This window comes from Phragmites australis, chromosome 10 (assembly GCF_958298935.1).
Source record: "Phragmites australis chromosome 10, lpPhrAust1.1, whole genome shotgun sequence".
Classification (NCBI taxonomy): Eukaryota; Viridiplantae; Streptophyta; class Magnoliopsida; order Poales; family Poaceae; genus Phragmites; species Phragmites australis.
In genome coordinates this window covers 3,647,587-3,664,294 of record NC_084930.1, presented here as the reverse complement: position 1 = coordinate 3,664,294, position 16,708 = coordinate 3,647,587, and the positions used below count along the sequence as shown (strand labels likewise).

Sequence of the window (16,708 nt, the reverse complement as noted above, 5' to 3'; positions counted from 1 at the left end):
ATTGATGAAAACCAATATCTAATCGGACTCCAACATGGATGACGTGGACGCAACTACGCACTCTGGCCACTTCCCAATTCTCATAATTTTATCGTGTAAGCTCGCAAATACACTACTACATCACCTAATGATTTTTCCAGAGACAACTGGATTACGGTGGGTAATATTTCTGATTCGAAGATTAGCTAATGATACTGGTGGTTACAGTAATAGAGCTCAAAATCAGGAGGCCAGGCCAAGAAAGGGTCCGGACGCTGACAGTGCCACGTCCCCAGCAAGCAGCAGGCAAAGGCAGTAGCCCCACCTGTCGGCGACCGGTCACTAACAACGCCCTGCCCTCCTCCTCCTCGCCCACCCCGGCGTGCGCGGAACGTACCCTCCGGCGCACCGCTGCTCCATCCATCGCACCCCAAATCCCACCACCCACCCCATTCCCACCGATCGAATCCCGAATAGGCGATTCCCGAGGTGGCGGCGATGAGCGTGGTGGGCTTCGACGTCGGCAACGACACCCTGGTGGCGGCGGCGGCGCGGCAGCGCGGCATCGACGTGCTCCTGAACGCCGAGTCCAAGCGCGAGTCCCCTGCCGCCGTCGCCTTTTCCCACAACGCGCGCCTCCTCGGCGTACACGCCGCGGGCGCCTCCTCCTCCCACGCCCCCTTCTCCAGCGTCAAGCGCCTCCTCCTCGGGGCCGGCCGCCCCAGCGCGCTCCTCCGTGACCTCCCGCGCCTCCCCTTCCCCGTCTCCACCGACGATGGCGCCGCGCTCGTCCACGCCGACCACATCGGCCGCCGCATCGCGCTCTCCCCCACCCACCTCCTCGCCATGCTGCTCGCGTACCTCAAGCAGCTCGCCGAGGCCGACCTCGACGCCCCCGTCGCTGACTGTGTGATCTCCGTCCCATGCTACTTCACGCAGGCGCAGCGCCGCGTCTACCTCGACGCCGCCGCCGTCGCGGGGCTCAGGCCGCTCCGCCTCATGCACGACCTCGCAGCCACCGCGCTCGGGTACGGCCTCTACCGCTCCGACCTCGGCGTTGCCGGGGGTCCCTCCTGCGTCGCGTTCGTGGATATCGGACACTGCGACACGCAGGTCGCGGTAGTCGCCTTCGACGCGTCGGAGATGAAGGTGCTGTCGCACGGGTTCGATGCGGACCTGGGGGGCAGGGACTTTGACGAGGTGCTGTACGAGCATTTCGCCGAGGAGTTCAGGGATAGATATAAGATCGATGTAAATGGGAATGTGAAGGCGAGCATGAGGTTGAGGGCAGCGTGCGAGAAGGCAAAGAAGGTTCTGAGTGCCAATGCGGAAGCTGTGGTCAACATCGAGTGCTTGATGGAGGAGAAGGATGTGAGGGGGGTGATCCGGAGGGAGGAATTTGAGAAGCTATGTGCTGGGTTGCTGGAGAGGGTTATTGAGCCATGCAAGAGGGCGGTAGCAGATTCAGGAATTGGATTGGAGAGGCTGCATTCTGTGGAACTTGTTGGGTCAGGTTCACGGGTACCCGCCATTGCCAGAGTGCTTGCGGGATTCTTCAGAAGGGAGCCTAGTCGCACACTCAATGCTAGTGAGTGTGTGGCTCGGGGGTGTGCACTGCAGTGCGCAATGCTTAGTCCTACATTCCGTGTTCGGGAATACGAGGTATGAGTGCTCTTTATCTTGTTGACTTCAACATGGAAGCTACGTGTGATATTTGAAGCATGCTGGACTGCTGTCTGTGTAGTGAGAATTGGCACATTTATTGTTTTTCAGGTGCAAGATGCAATTCCTGCTTCAATAGGATTTTACACGAATGAAGGCCCAGTCTCAACACTGTCAAGTGATGCGTTGTTTCGGAGAGGCCAGCCCTTTCCCAGTGTTAAGATCGTTACTCTGCATAAGAACAGCAGCTTTAATTTGGATGCGTGGTATGTGGATGAGAAAGAATTGCCTCCGGGTACCTCAGCAAAAATTGGTAGTTTTCAGGTATGCTATTAACTCCTTTGATTGATGTAGTCATTTGCTCTAGATTTCTGTTCTCTAGTTCAGCCAAGATCGATGTTGTTTTATGTCTGTGTAAACACTATACCCTCAACTCACAAGACATCAATGCTTCATTTCATCACCAATGTTTCAGTAGATTTTTTTTGTGGATGCCTCAATGGTTACCTCCTTTCATGTGATGTAAAAAAAACTTGGGCACTTGTGTTCAAGTTTTTCATATGTACTGCGGGCCTGTCATCTAATGAATATTATCGTATAGCATATAGGGACTCTGTTGAGGGCCTTATGGCCACTTAATACTGTTAGAGTATGGTAAGGATCTGGAAAGGTCCGACTTTATGGTAGGGTTAGATTAGAGTATCACGACTAACCGGGATTTGATAGGATTTGTTAGGATCATGATCCCATGTTTCTATCTTATCTCTAGGAGGCTTCTTGCCCTCCAAGTCTTGTAACTCTATATAATCCGTCCTCAAGCCACAAGCAATACATCGATCACATTAAGCCACATTCTCCCACTTTTAGTCTTTCAAGGTATCAATTTAGGTTTCAGTCCTAGCTCCAAAACCATCACTTTCGCAGCGCCGCCCCAGGGAGATCGATCTCCATGATCTCCAACAGGGGGTTACGCAACCCATAGCTAGGGTTTGCACCGCCGATCGTGTCGATTGGCCGTCCTAGAGTCTTTTACCAATCCGTTGATCGGGTTTGTCTCTCTTGCCGGTCATTGGCAATGTTCGCGTAGACGATCGTCTAGCGCATCTAGACGATGACTACTCGCTAGTTGAAGCCTCGGTGTCTAGTCTAGGGCCTAGACGCAACTAGCCAGTGAATCTAGACGGTGGTTGGACACGACTAGTTGGCTACGCGCGAGACTAGGTGGCTGTCTTGGCGATACAGAGTTTGGCGCCTGGCGGGTCCGCGCGGGAGGATTATTTTGGTCGCGCGTGGGACAAAATTTCGGCCACGAAACTATTCCCCTCACCGTACAAAATCTAAACCAATCCATCCATTCCCCATTCGTCTCTCGACTCTCCTCTCATCTGTGACAACGCCGCTGGTTGCAGCCCTTTGCGCCTGCGCCATCGCCATCGCCATAGCACGCGCCTGCGTCATCACCCGAGCCCGTGGCGTTGCTCGGGCTGTTGTTGTCGCCAGCACCGTCGCTCGCGCTCGTAGCCTTGTTTGAGTCGTCGCCCACGACCGTAGCCCGCTCCCGTGCCGTCGCCGATCGCCTGCGTCCGCGGCCTCATCCAAGCCGTCGCCCACGGCTGTGCCTGAGCTATCGCCTGTTGACGCGCCCACACCGTCGCTTGCGCCCGCACTGTTTTCTTCCCTCCGCTCCGCAAATCCCCCACCGTGGACAGGTACTAGCTTTAATCATCGGATATATGCTCTAGCTCTACTCCCCTCAAACGATGCACTTTGGCAGTCAACGCTGCGGCCACCACGGCTGGCTCAGGCACTGATCCATCACCCGCAGCCTAGGTGTCGTCTCCTTGTGCGTGCTGCTGGCTCAAGCTTTGATCCATCACCCGCAGCCTGTGCGTCGTCTCCTTGTGTGTGTGTGGTATGTGCTGTGCTATGCTTCTTCAGTGTTATGATGATTATTGATTGATGAACTAGAGGACAATGGATGATTGAAGTTGCATTTCTGTCTTTGGAAGGTATGCCTCAAATCTCACTTGAAAATATATTTGTTTGCATTTTTGCTGCTACAGTACAAACTCGTCTAGACCGTCCAGTCGCCGTCTAGACAGCCTAGTTGTTAGTCATGGGGTGACTGACTGTCTACGCCTATGGCCATCGCTAGACAGCCTACATCTACCATCTACATGAGCACCTCATTGATTTCTGCTCTAGTCACAACATCTGCATCGCATTGGTGCTCTCGTTACGACTGCAGGGGATATCACTTTGTCTTCCTCTCTAGTCTCACCGTCTGCGACACTCCCGCTGCGACTAGGATGTTAGAGTATGGTAAGGATTTGGAAAGATCCGGCTATTATGGTAGGGTTAGATTAGAGTATCACAACTAATAGGGATTTGATATGATTTGTTAGGATCACGATTCCATGTTTCCATCTTATCTCTAGGAGGCTTCTTGCCCTCCAAGTCTTATAACTCTATATAATTTGCCCTCGAGGCTCAAGCAATATATCGACCACATTAAGCCAAATTCCCCCACTTTTAGTCTTTCAAGTACTACTTGCGGTCAATGAATGAAACTTCTAGAATGATCAAATAATCTCGTGAACCACAATTTACGAATGCCTATGTTGGGTTGATATTCAATTCGTAGCATTTCTCATTCACAAATGCATGTCTTCAAGTTAGTGCTCCTGTTCCCTGTAAAACTAAAATGTGAGCGTTGGTCTTTTTGCAAAACAACAAGACAATTGGAACTGTAGGGTTTCTAAAATGTGTTGTTTGAAAAGGTAATCTTCCTGTTCTATTTTGTAAGAGTGAATGTGTATTAACAAAAAGGGAGTATTGTGATGTACTGACGTCTGACAACAAAGAAGTGTCACGACGTGTGGTTTGATGTGCCACAACTAATTGGATATTGTTTTTTAATTGAACTTAATGAACTCAAATATATGTGCTGTAATCAAATTTGTTTCTTTCTGCAAAACCTGGTACTACAGTTTTAGGCCATAACTTCCCATTGTTCTAGCTCCATATGATCGATTTCTTGATGTTTTCTTAAACTTCTTATCTTCTGAAGGTTAGTGCTAATCATGTATGTTACATGAACTGTGGCACACAATCCTCTTGTGATGAGTTCAATGATGCTGCACTTACTGTCTCACTGTTTGAACCACGATCAATAACTTAGGAGATTTTTTGTCCTTTGCATCGTCTCCTCGGATGCGACTCAAGGGCGACCCACTTGCTTCCCTAACTCCCTCCTCCACGGGCCTTGGCTCGGCTGCTACCGCCACCGTCGGTCGGAAACGTCTGTGGTGGCAGCGACGGCGGCGATGGTCGAGGGTGGCTCCAAGTGGTGGCCGTCTTGCTCTCCCCACCTCCTCCTCCCCCCTGTAGCCGTTGAGTGCTGGTGGATCCGCACTACTCCTCGCCAAATCTGCCTTTCTGAGTGGTGGATCTGGCTGGTGGAGGCTAGGTTCCGCTCAGATCCGTTGCCGGCACAGCCTTCTTCGCTAAGGTTGGGTCCTGCGACGACGGCCCTTGGTTGGCTTTATGTGGGCACTGATGGGGGGCTGTGGGCGGCTATGATGGCGCAGTCATGCGACGCTCCTTCGTGTGGTTGTGTTCGGCTTGTTTTGCCGGGCGCAAGCCGGAGGAGGTGCCATGGCTGCCGCATTGGATTTGGAGGGCATGGCCAAGGGGGCCTTCGTCGACGGCGGTTTTGAGCTCGCCGTCGAGCTCTGCACGCTGGCCTTCGACGCTGAGCCCGCTGCCGTCGTCCTCTACGCCGAGACCGGGCCTAGGCCTGCATCAACTCCTCTAGGTGTCTGTGGTGGCCCTTCTGTGCTTGCTGATCCGCCGCCATGTTGCCGGCCGTGTTGCTATTCCCAATGCCGTTCTCTTCAGTTGCGGTTTTTGGGGCGGAGGAGTCGCGGGCGAAAGTCTTACTTGGCTGCGTGCCGGAGCCGATGACGTTGGCGCCCTTGGGCGTCATCTCCTTCCTTAAGGCCTCATTGCGGCGACCCCTCCTCCCTTGTGGTGCATCCGGGTGAAAACCCTGACCAGTTCTTCGGTCGAGCGATGGCGGCGTCATCGTCGCCCCCTCCCTTAAGGTGTTGCCTCGAATGCCCATCGCACTCTTCGGTGTTTGTCTTTTTCCTTTGTAGGTTGGCCCCTGCGTCTTTCTCTCACAGCGATTCTTCATGCCTTTGTGGCACTTCTCGATAGCAGTTGGTTCCAATGTGCACTCATCCGAAGCGACGCGCTGCTGACTTGCGTGTCAGTGAGGTGCAGCGTGGGAGCTGGGCTCCGCCGACCGTGTGAGGGAGTAGAGAGGTGCGACGTGAGAGCAGGGCTCCGTCGACCGAGGTGGTGTTATGGCGGCGCGGGAGCAGGGCTCCGCCGGCCTAGTTGCGGCGGTGTGGGATCAGGGCTCCGCCGGTCGAGTTGTGTGAGCGTCGGTAGTTTGGTCGTTTAACGTGGGAGTTGAGTTAGGTTGGACTTACCTGCTGTCTGGTTGTACCTCTGGTGTGGGTGTCATTCTTCGAGGTCGTGTTGTCGTCTCGGGGTTTTTGCCGGTTCCTTTTAACCGTACAGTTGTGAGGTCTTCAGGCCTGGTTTCCCTTATAAACTGGGTTCTTTGCTATTTTGGCCTTTCTCCTATCTTAATGCAATGATACGGGGATCTCCCACATATTTGAGAAAAAAATTATCTATATCTCACTGTTTGAAGTATCTAACTTTTGATATGTTGCAATATTACTTATAATTCATTTAAGTATCCTTGTTGCAGATTGGCCCTTTCCAAGCACATACTGAAAATTCTAGAGTCAAAGTAAAATTTCGTTTAAATCTACATGGACTCATTTCAGTCGAATCAGCTGCTGTAAGTGTCAATTTTCATAGTCCTAGCCAGATACGTAACTTGCAGATGATATTTGCAATCTCTAACTTTTAAACTGCCTCAGTTGATCGATGATGATCAAAGGAATGCAAATTCCATTGACTCTATGGAGGTCGATTCCAGTGATGACACGGTAATGCATTATTTGATCACATACTGAGCATAGATTTGTGTGTGTTCCTCTAATTTACCACACTATTACTAGTCTCCTTGCTTGGGACAAAGGCTATGGCATTCTTGCAATCTTGCTTGCAATAAGCAACAAATGCGGTGTAGTAACTAGCAAGCATACAGCATTTTGCTTGCAATGTTTCCCTACTGGTTGGGCTTACTATGCTGTTTTAACTATTTAAGATGATAAATGTACAAGAACTTTATTAATTCTGCTGGTTGAAGAAGGTATCTTAGGAAGTTAGGATTACTTATATGTTGAGAAACTGAAATATGAAGAGTTCCTGCGACAAGGAATAAATGTTTTAAAACTTTAATGGGTCATGCTCAAATTACTCCCAGCAATCATGGCGCCTCAACTGTTATCATATGCAGGGTGACAAGTCAAGAAGTGAAAGGTCAATCCAACAGCAAGATTTGCCAATTGCTGAGTACATCTATGGTGCAATGAGCAAGCAGGAACTGCTGGAAGCTCATGAGCAAGAGCAGCAACTGGCCTATCAGGATAAACTTATGGAACGAACAAAAGACAGGAAGAATGCGTTAGAATCTTATGTGTATGACACCCGTAATAAGGTAGCAGTCTGATAATCTTTTTAACTATTTTTTTCCAATCCTAAATTTTTTTGGCTTCTAAAATGTTTTTTAGCTTTCGGAGAGGTATCGGAGCTTTGCTACAGATTCAGAAAGGGAAGAAATCTCAGTTAATCTACAACAGACTGAAGAATGGCTTTACGAAGAAGGTGATGATGAGACAGAAGCAGTTTACAGTAGTAAACTTGAGGAGATTAAAAAGGTAAAAGTGTTATATACTAACTACTTATTGACTATCAGAAATTAGTATACAAGAATGTGGAGAACAAAGAAAGTGGGAGATAAAATCAGATCTTCTTGTTGTCTTCTATCAGATGCATGCAAATCTATATATATAGCAATACAATATTTTTTTCAAGAATTGATGCTAAGAGAGTTATATCACTATTGCCATAGAGGTTAAAGATTTGATGGTATAAGGGTTATGGACATCCATATAAATGAAGATTTCATAACTCCCTCCTTAGATGTCCATTAATTGTGAATATGTATGTCTTGTTAAAAACCTTGTCAAGGAAAAACTCAGTGGAAAACAAAACCATAGGTAAGGAAAAAAGAGTACACACATATTCACTCCTCCTAATGGCAATATTACTTAATGTCTTTGAGTCTCTGTAGTCCAACACCATGAGTCAATTTCTTGAATATTAAAGTGGGGAGTGTCTTCGTGAATAAGTCTGCTAGATTCTCGCTTGAACGAATTTGTTGGACTATAATAATACCATCCTTTTGAAGATCATGGGTGAAGAAAAACTTTGGCGATATATGTTTCATTCTATCTCATTTGATATATCCATCTTGTAACTAAGTGATGCAAGTCATGTTGTCTTTGTGTATGACTGTAGGCGCTTCTTCTTCTGAAAGTAAATTGCATTCTTTGCGAATATGATGTGTCATATTCCTTAACCACACACATTCCCTGCTGGCTTCATGAATTTCCAAAATTTCTGCATGGTTAGATGAAGTTGCTGCTATAATTTGCTTCATTGAGTGTCATGAGATAGATGCACCACCACATATGAAAACATAACCAATTTGTGATCGACTATTGTGTGGATCAGATAGATACCCTGCATCTACAAAACCAACTAGTTCTTCCTTGCATATATTAGAAAAATATAAACTCATGTCCTTTGTACCTTGAAGATAACGAAGTATATGCTTCACACCATTCCAATGTCGTCGTGTAGGATAAGAGCTATATCTTGTAACAAATTAACAATAAATACAATATCAGGTCGTGTATGAGTAGAAAGATACACGAGTGCTTCTATGTCACTTAAGTATGGCACCTCAAGACCAAGAATTTCACTGTCACTTTCTGGTAGGCGAAAAGGATCTTTGGTTACATCAAGTGATCTGACAACCATTGGGGTATTTAAGGGATGTGCTTTATCTATGTAAAATTGTTTCAATATTTTGTCTGTATAAGTTGTTTGATGCAATAGAATTCTATTCTTGAGATGTTCAATTTGTAATTTAGTTCTTAGATCCTTCAGATCCTTCATTTCAAATTCCCTTTTCAAGCAATCCATTGCCACAGTGACTCCATGAGGAGTACCAATCAAATTTAGATCATCAACATAAATAGCTATTATCACAAATTCAGATCCGGATTTTTTTATAAATACACATGGACAAATAGAGCCGTTCTTGTACCCCTCTTTTGTCAAATATTCACTGAGACGATTATACCATATTCACCCAGATTGCTTTAATCTATATACGAACTTGTTCAATTTGATTGAATATTGTTCTCGAGAACTTGCTCCTGGTAGTTTAAACCCTTCAGTGAGTTTCATGTATGTCACTGTCAAGTGATCTATATAAGTATGTTGTAACAACATCCATTAGATGCAAGTCAAGATTCGCCTTTGTTGTTAGACTAATAAGATGTCTAAAAGTTGTTACATCCATCACAGGAGAGTATGTTTTTTTCATAATCCATACTAGGTTTTTGGGAGAATCCTTAGGCAACTAATCGTGTCTTATATCTTGTAATTTCTCCTTTCTTATTCTATTTTCGCACAAAGATCTATTTATAAGAAACATGTTTGACATTATAAGAAACATGTTTGACACCATTAGGTGTATGAGTTACAGGTCCAAAAACTTCTCTTTTTTGTGAGGGAATTCAATTCTGCTTGAATTGCGTTATTCCATTTTGGCCAAATCTTTTCTTTGTTTGCATTCCTCGACTGATCGAGGTTCTTGATCCTCATTTTCATCTATAATTTCTAGCACTAGGTTATATGCAAATGCATGATCAATGATGACTTCATCACGGTTCCAAATTTTTCCAAACATGACATAGTTTAATGAGATCTCATTTTCTGAAGAATCAGGTACATTTATTTCCTCTGCAGCATTACTATTTGCCATGTCTACTATCTCTTCAAGAGATTTTTCTTGAATTATTGTTATTTCCTCGACTTGGCCATCTTGATTCTTTGCTTCTTTTCTTTTTTGAGGATTTTTGTCTTTGGGACCCAATGGTCTACTGCGTTTTATAGTAGGTTTTGATTCATTAGTGGTGGACGGTTGTCCGTCTTGAACATTAGTTTTTTCAGGAGCGTTGGAATATGTGACTTTGTCACTCTTTTCAAGTCTGTGAAAGCGTATGGCAAATTATTCGCTAAACTGTGTAAATGAATTGTCCTTTGAACTTCTTGCTCACATTATTTTGTACTAGGATAAAAGTGAGATAGTGATAATTCATTTCAAACTATTTCTTTATTCAGCTGCTTGTTGTCTCTTCCTGTTGTTGGAAAATTTGATTCATTGAAATGACAATCAGCAAATCTTGCGGTAAATACATCTCCTATTGATGATTCAAGATACTTTATTATAAATGGGTACTCATATCCAACATATATCCTTAACCTTTTTTGTGGTCCTATCTTAGTGCATTTCGGTGAAGCAATTGGAACATATATCACACATCCAAAAGTTCTTAGATGGAAAATATCTGGCTCTTTGCCATAAACCAATTGTAATGGGGAGTAAGTATGATAACTTGTTGGTCTGATATGAATTAATGCTGCTACATGCAAAATAGCATGACCCCAAGCATGTGTTGGGGCCGTTTGATAAGTGATTCTGCAAGACTATTTTATGTATGAACATGTGCTACAGGATGTTCAACACTTGTTCCAATCGATATGTAGTAATCATCGAAATTTTTTGATGTAAATTCACCGGTATTATCCAATCATATAGCTTTGATAGGATTGTCTGGTAATTGTGCTCGTAGCTTGATTATTTGAGCCAACAACCACGCAAATACCAAGTTACGGGTTGATAACAAGGAGACAAGTGACCATCTAGTTGATGTATCAATTAAAACCATGAAGTATCTAAATTGTCCACTTGGTGACTGAATGAGCCACATATATCTCCTTGTATGCGCTTAGAAAAGTAATGGATTCATATCTAACTTTAGCCGGTGACGGACGTACAATCAGTTTTCCTTGAGACCATGCGATACATGAGAAGTCATTAGATTGAGGAATGCTCTGGTTCTTCAACATATGCTCACATGAATTATAAATAATTTTTTGCATCATTACTAATCTGGGATGGCCTAACTGGTTATGCCAAATAATAAAGTTATCATGGTTAGTGAATTTTTGTTCGATCACCATATATGATTCACTCTTATTGAGATTTGTGTAGTATAAACTAGAAGACAATGCTGATAATTTTTCAAACACATACTTCTCCTCCAATGACACCTTTGTAATGTTGAGGTACTCCAAATTATCCTCACGCATTGTTTTAACGTGATATCCATTGCCGGATGTCTTTAAAGCTCAACAAATTTCTTTGAGAGTTGGGGGAATATAGCGCTTCATGTATGTTTACCTTTGTCCCACAAGGTAATATAATTATGGAACTTTTAGAGCCCTGTTTCAATTTAGCACTTCCAGATATAGTATGAATGGTTCCATCTTGTGTCACAAGATAAGAAAAGTACACTTTAATATGGTATGTGTTGTTTTACAGTCTAAGACATATATCTTCTTCATATACAGGCTCTTGAGCCAACAACTTGTCCATTCACTTTAAAAGAAAATGTACTAATAAATACTAATATGTTTAAAATGAATTTATAAGTAGTGAAACAATATAGCCATGAATGCTAAATACAAATATAATAGAAATGATTCATTCGTAAATAAGGTGTAACATCCTTTATTCTTACTATTATTGCATCATATTTATTCATGCATGAAGAAAATAAGTAACAACTAGATGATATATTCTTGTGAAGAAATCAACAACATCTAAGTCAGTTGCATCATCGTAGCCGTGTTCTCCATAATCTATCACACCAATAATATCATCTTTGAAAATATTATTACCATTGCCGCTTGCAAAGTTTGTCTCTATCTTTTTCTTTTTCTTCTCAAGTGATTCTTGATATAGATTGACAAGATATTTTGGTGTACGACAGTTACGTGCCCAATGAGCTCTTTCTTCACAACGGTGGCATGCATTTTCAGTTATTGCACCTTTCTTTTTATCTCTCTTTTCTTGCCTTTTATGAGGATTGACTGGGTTCTTGAATTGAACACTATAATTTTCTTTACCACGGCCACACCCAAATCCATAACCATGGCCAAGTCTACGTCCGCGACCTCGTCCACGCCCTCTATTTTGATTATCATATCTAGTTGCATTTGCTTTTGGGAGTGGACTTGAACCACTTGGACGGGACTTGTAGTTTTTCATCAAAAACTCATTATTTTGTTCAGCCACTAGTAAACAAGAAATAAATTCATAATATTTCTTGAATACTTTCTCATGGTATTGTTGCTGAAGCAACATATTTGAAGCATGAAATGTAGATCATGTTTTCTCTGATATTTCCTCATCAGGAACTTTTTCTCCACATAATAACAATTGTGAAGTGATTCTAAACCTGACTGAATTGTATTCAGAAACACTTATAATCTTTCAACCTCAAGTGCAACCAATCATAACGAGCTTTGAGGAGAATTACTGTTTTCCGGTGATTGTACATTTCTGTTAATTTGTTCCAAAAAACAAGTGGATCTTTATCAGTAAGGTATTCAACTTTTAAACCTTCATGGAGGAGGCGGCGAATAAAGATCATAGCCTTAGCTTTGTCTTGATCAGATACTTTATTTTTTACTTTGATTGTTTCACCAAGCCCATTAGTATTCAAGTGAATTTCAGCATCTAGCACCCAAGGCAAGTTGTTTTTGCTACTAATATCCAAAGCCATGAAATCAAGTTTGGCAAGATTCGACATAACAAACTACAATATACCAATGCAAAGCATAAATATAAAACAAAGACAATATATAAATTAAATAGACAAGAAATAATATTTTACCATGGAAAATGATACGACGACCAACAAAATGTTCTTAAAGAAATGTAATTCATGGTAGCTTATAGAGTCAGTCGTGCTGATAACGTGTTATATACTAACTACTTATTGACTATCGAAAATTGGTACGTAAGAATGTAGAGAACAGAGAGAGTGGGAGATAAAATCATATATTCTTATTGTCTTTTATTAGATGCATGCAAACTTCTAGCAAACTCCTATATATATAGCCATACAAAATTGTTTCAAGAATTGATGCTAGGAGAGTTACATCACTAATGCCATGGAGGTTAAAGATTTGATGGTATAGGGGTTATGGACATCCACATAAATGAAGATTTCATAATAAAATGAAAAATCTTGTTGATTTTTCTGTCTGCATGCATTGCCCCTTGTTATATCTTTCTGAACATATGTTTGTAAATATACTTTCTTGTTCTTGCCCCTGTAGTATTTCATGGTTTTCGTACAGTCACTTCCTGTTTTAACATTCCACCCTCCAGTTATACAACTTCTTGCAGTCTGTGTTGTCCTGTGACCTGTCATGGTATACTCCATGCTATACATTTCTATAAGATGGTCTTATTTGCTTCCATCCATGACGACTGTCACTATTTCTTGTGCAAAGTATCTTGTTGCACCAAACTTGATTTGTAAATGTTGTATGCTTCTTTAATATTGCTGGTAAATTCTGGATAAGGAGAGGGCATATACTTGTGCTATTCTAACATTGAGTCCAGACTCCAGAGAAGGTGTAAACTGGACTCTCATCCTCCAAGTTTGCATGACAGAAGATTAGGTACATCCGTATATGGTTAAAACTAAAAGTGAGCAACCTTTGAATATTGGTATTTGAACTCGAGCGCTTTCAATTGTGAAAGAAAATTCTTTCGTAGTAGTCAGTGATAAAACATGTCCAGAACTCTAAAATAGCCACTCTATTCTGCACAAAATCCTGGTGGATCATCTGCTTCTGAGCTTTAATCAGCTTGTTTGTCTTGCACCTCTCTGTTGAACTTTTGTTTACTTCTATGTTTATATTTAAAGCTTGTAGATCCTATTGAAAATCGTTGTAAAGACGATGAAGTCAGAGCTCAAGCCATGAAGGAGCTTTTGAAGTGCATTGTTGATCACAGAATGGCTGCCGAGTCATTATCCACACCTGAACGAGATGCTGTAAGTTATTTAACCTTCAGTTTTTATTTAGTGTACCCCAGTTAACATAGCTACTATGTGTCACCTACTGTTCTATTAATAATTTCAGCTAAGTGATGACTTGTAGGATCACAGAGGACAATACCCTTTTGCATCAAAACCTTGTTCAGTATGGTGGATTTAGAGAGAAAATCATTCATGTTCCTCACAATATGTTAAATATAGCGGTTACGATTTGTGATTGCTGAATTACAAATCTGAGCCAAAATAGAAGATGTACGAAGCTTTTAAAATGCTCCTAGGTTACTCAAGAATATTCAAAGGGTTGATGCTTAACAATGATTCAGTTTAACTACTCTGTCTTCCATGTATACTACCATGATATTGTGCTGCGGCGCTAGCTTGTGTTTCTGATGATCGCTTGTCTGTCAGGTTGATAACGAGTGCATTAAAGCTGAGCAGTGGCTAAGGGAAGGGTCGCAACTTCAGGAGACCTTGCCCAATAATGTTGACCCTGTACTTTGGTCCCATGAAATCAAGAAAAAGGAAGAAGAGCTGGATATGTATTTGTTCTTTCCTCCCTGAATCACTTTTAAGCTGTTTGAGCTCTTTTGCAAATTTTTGTTATTTACATTCCAGATGATCTAAGTAGCTTTACGTGATTCCACTTGCAGGTTCTGTAGAAACATAGTAAGGCACAAGGGCTTTCCAGCTAGGACGGATGCTAGCAGGGCTTAAGATCACATGCCTACACCAGATAGAAATAGACATTCATGAGGTTTCTGCACTGTACGGCCGCGGTTCAGTCTTACATTTTGTAGCAATATACGAATGAATGAGTTTCTGCTAACACCGTCATACAATCGACCCCGCCATTAGGCGCCTTCATCTTGTTTCTCCTAGGTGCTGTTCTCACTGGAGAACCTACTAATCAAGATTGTTGATACTTGTGAATTCTTTTCCTGTAACCAGATCAAGGTTGTTGTCTGCTTCAGTTTGTCCCCAACGAACTAGAGAAATGGAAGAAATGGTTATACTCAAGAACAGCGAGTTTAGCTCGGCATATTTATTGTGTATGAAGTACACTGATCAGATTTCCTTCATTTGAATAGTCCATGGATGTTACTTTGCAATGTAGGTCACACAAGATATTCAGCTCCTTATGATGCCACGTAAAATTTCAAATTTCCAAATGTTCTAATGTTTATGCTTTTTGGTTTATTTGAACGGCTAAAGCCCAGATGGCACTTTGGGCTGCTTTGCTTCCTCCAGACTTGCTTGAGATGCCTGACTTTGGAGAGCACCTGCATCAGGAATTAGGAAGGCACAAATTTCTGCTAGCTAAGTTCCGAAAAGGATTTTGTACATCTGCCATGTTGCAGACAAAGAGAAACTAACCCAAGATCCAACAGTAGTTACCGCTGGGAGGAATTTTTTTATGGCATCAAGTTGGAAGTTTATAACAACACATCAAGTACCAGCAGAGACTAATTTATAACAATACACACTGGTGGCCTATCACAGCACATGGACGACACTCAGACTTTTTACTTAGATCACTTATTCTAGTAATTCACAAAACTATCTGTTTTATGCCCACATTTGTGCAAACATTACTATATCTTTCTAGCTGATTACCATTATATGCTTGTCATATTATTCGCTTACCTCTCCAGCAACTGCTAGTGCTGTTGAATCTTGTGCCAGTTGGGTGGTGAGCTACCCGTCCCAGGTTGGACTCCCTACTCGAATTTGTGTATAGAGAATAGTCGTATTCCTCTACACCAAATTTTTAGCAACTGCTAGTGTTCATGCACCTGAACTAAAGAGTTCTACGCAGCTAAACTAAACCAACTCCTAACCAAAAGACATCGTCTTCTTTAAGTTTTAGAAGAAGGGATCCCCTAGTACGTTCTGCGCAGAGATACTGAGGTACCCACTGTTTCACCAAAGTTGTAAGTTCATCGCCGCCCTAGTAGTTATTGAACTCCCGTTCGCAACATGTCACCCTCATTAATCTCTGGAAATCCGACCAAAGATCCAGCCAAGAAGGCAAGAACACATCATAAAAGGTACTGTAATTGGATCAGCAGGCATTTTATTTTGAAAACATGCATTGTTCCTGGTCTACCAGGCAGTCCAGCAAAGAGCTGCTATGTGCTATCCTTACCAGGACCAAATTCTTATTTTTCTTAACTACCTTTGAACCCACCCACCTAACATATTCTGCACAGTTTTAGGTGTGTCTCCAAGTCCAAATGCCCCTTGAATACCCCACAGAAATTTAGCTAAAGGGCAAGCAAAGAACGAATGAGTTACAGGCTCATTCCTTCGCCAGGAACAATAGCTTCATTTGAGTCGTCATGCTAGCCTGAAGCTCTCACCTTTGCTGGTACCTCCCACTCGCAGCGACGATGTGGCCAATGAGATCATGAAAGGCAGGAGGAATCTCTCCCAGCATCTCTTGTGAGTTGTGACTGCGGGATCCAGATGGGCTTACAACGAGGTGCCTAGCTAGAAAACACTGAGCATAGCTCGGGTGGTTTGGTGCGAGGTTGTTCCCCCTAAAAACTAGGTGCCTAGCTAGCATTTGCAGCGATAGAGAGGAGAAAGAGAAAAGAAGCGAGGTAAAATTTCTCTATAAATAATAGATATGGCAAGAAGTGGATGTGTAAAGGCTAAAGCATGAAGCGGTGGTTCGAACTTAAAACAATGAGAGTAAAGATTACCGGAGATGATAGCTGGAGGAACTTAAAGAGGTGCATATAAACTGTTGGGGCATAGAAATGTGTCCCAAACATAATACGGTGAGAGCTCCTTTCAACGAGTAGGCTCAAGCTTAGGGATGAACAGTGAGCCACGACGGAGAGAGCAAGAGAGAGCAGAGTTAG

The 16,708-nt window shown here is 43.0% G+C and overlaps 1 protein-coding gene across 3 annotated transcripts; it reads left to right on the top strand.

The window, feature by feature from the left end:
- The first annotated feature begins 287 nt into the window (after positions 1–287).
- LOC133883164 (heat shock 70 kDa protein 16-like) lies at positions 288–14,976 on the top strand. Of its 3 annotated transcripts, XM_062322390.1 has the most exons (9): positions 295–1,641; positions 1,753–1,965; positions 6,428–6,520; positions 6,603–6,671; positions 7,085–7,285; positions 7,359–7,505; positions 13,710–13,838; positions 14,250–14,380; positions 14,492–14,976. In XM_062322390.1, exons 1-9 carry the CDS (start codon positions 478–480, stop codon positions 14,553–14,555), a joined length of 2,211 nt encoding a protein of 736 aa, XP_062178374.1. In that variant the 5' UTR covers positions 295–477; the 3' UTR covers positions 14,556–14,976. The 3 variants fall into 3 exon arrangements, 2 of the variants coding, with proteins under 2 accessions (XP_062178375.1, XP_062178374.1); XR_009902825.1 differs by lacking the exon at positions 14,492–14,976 and having other exon boundaries at positions 288–1,641; positions 13,717–13,838; XM_062322391.1 differs by lacking the exons at positions 6,428–6,520; positions 6,603–6,671 and having other exon boundaries at positions 293–1,641.
- Positions 14,977–16,708: the final 1,732 nt, after the last annotated feature.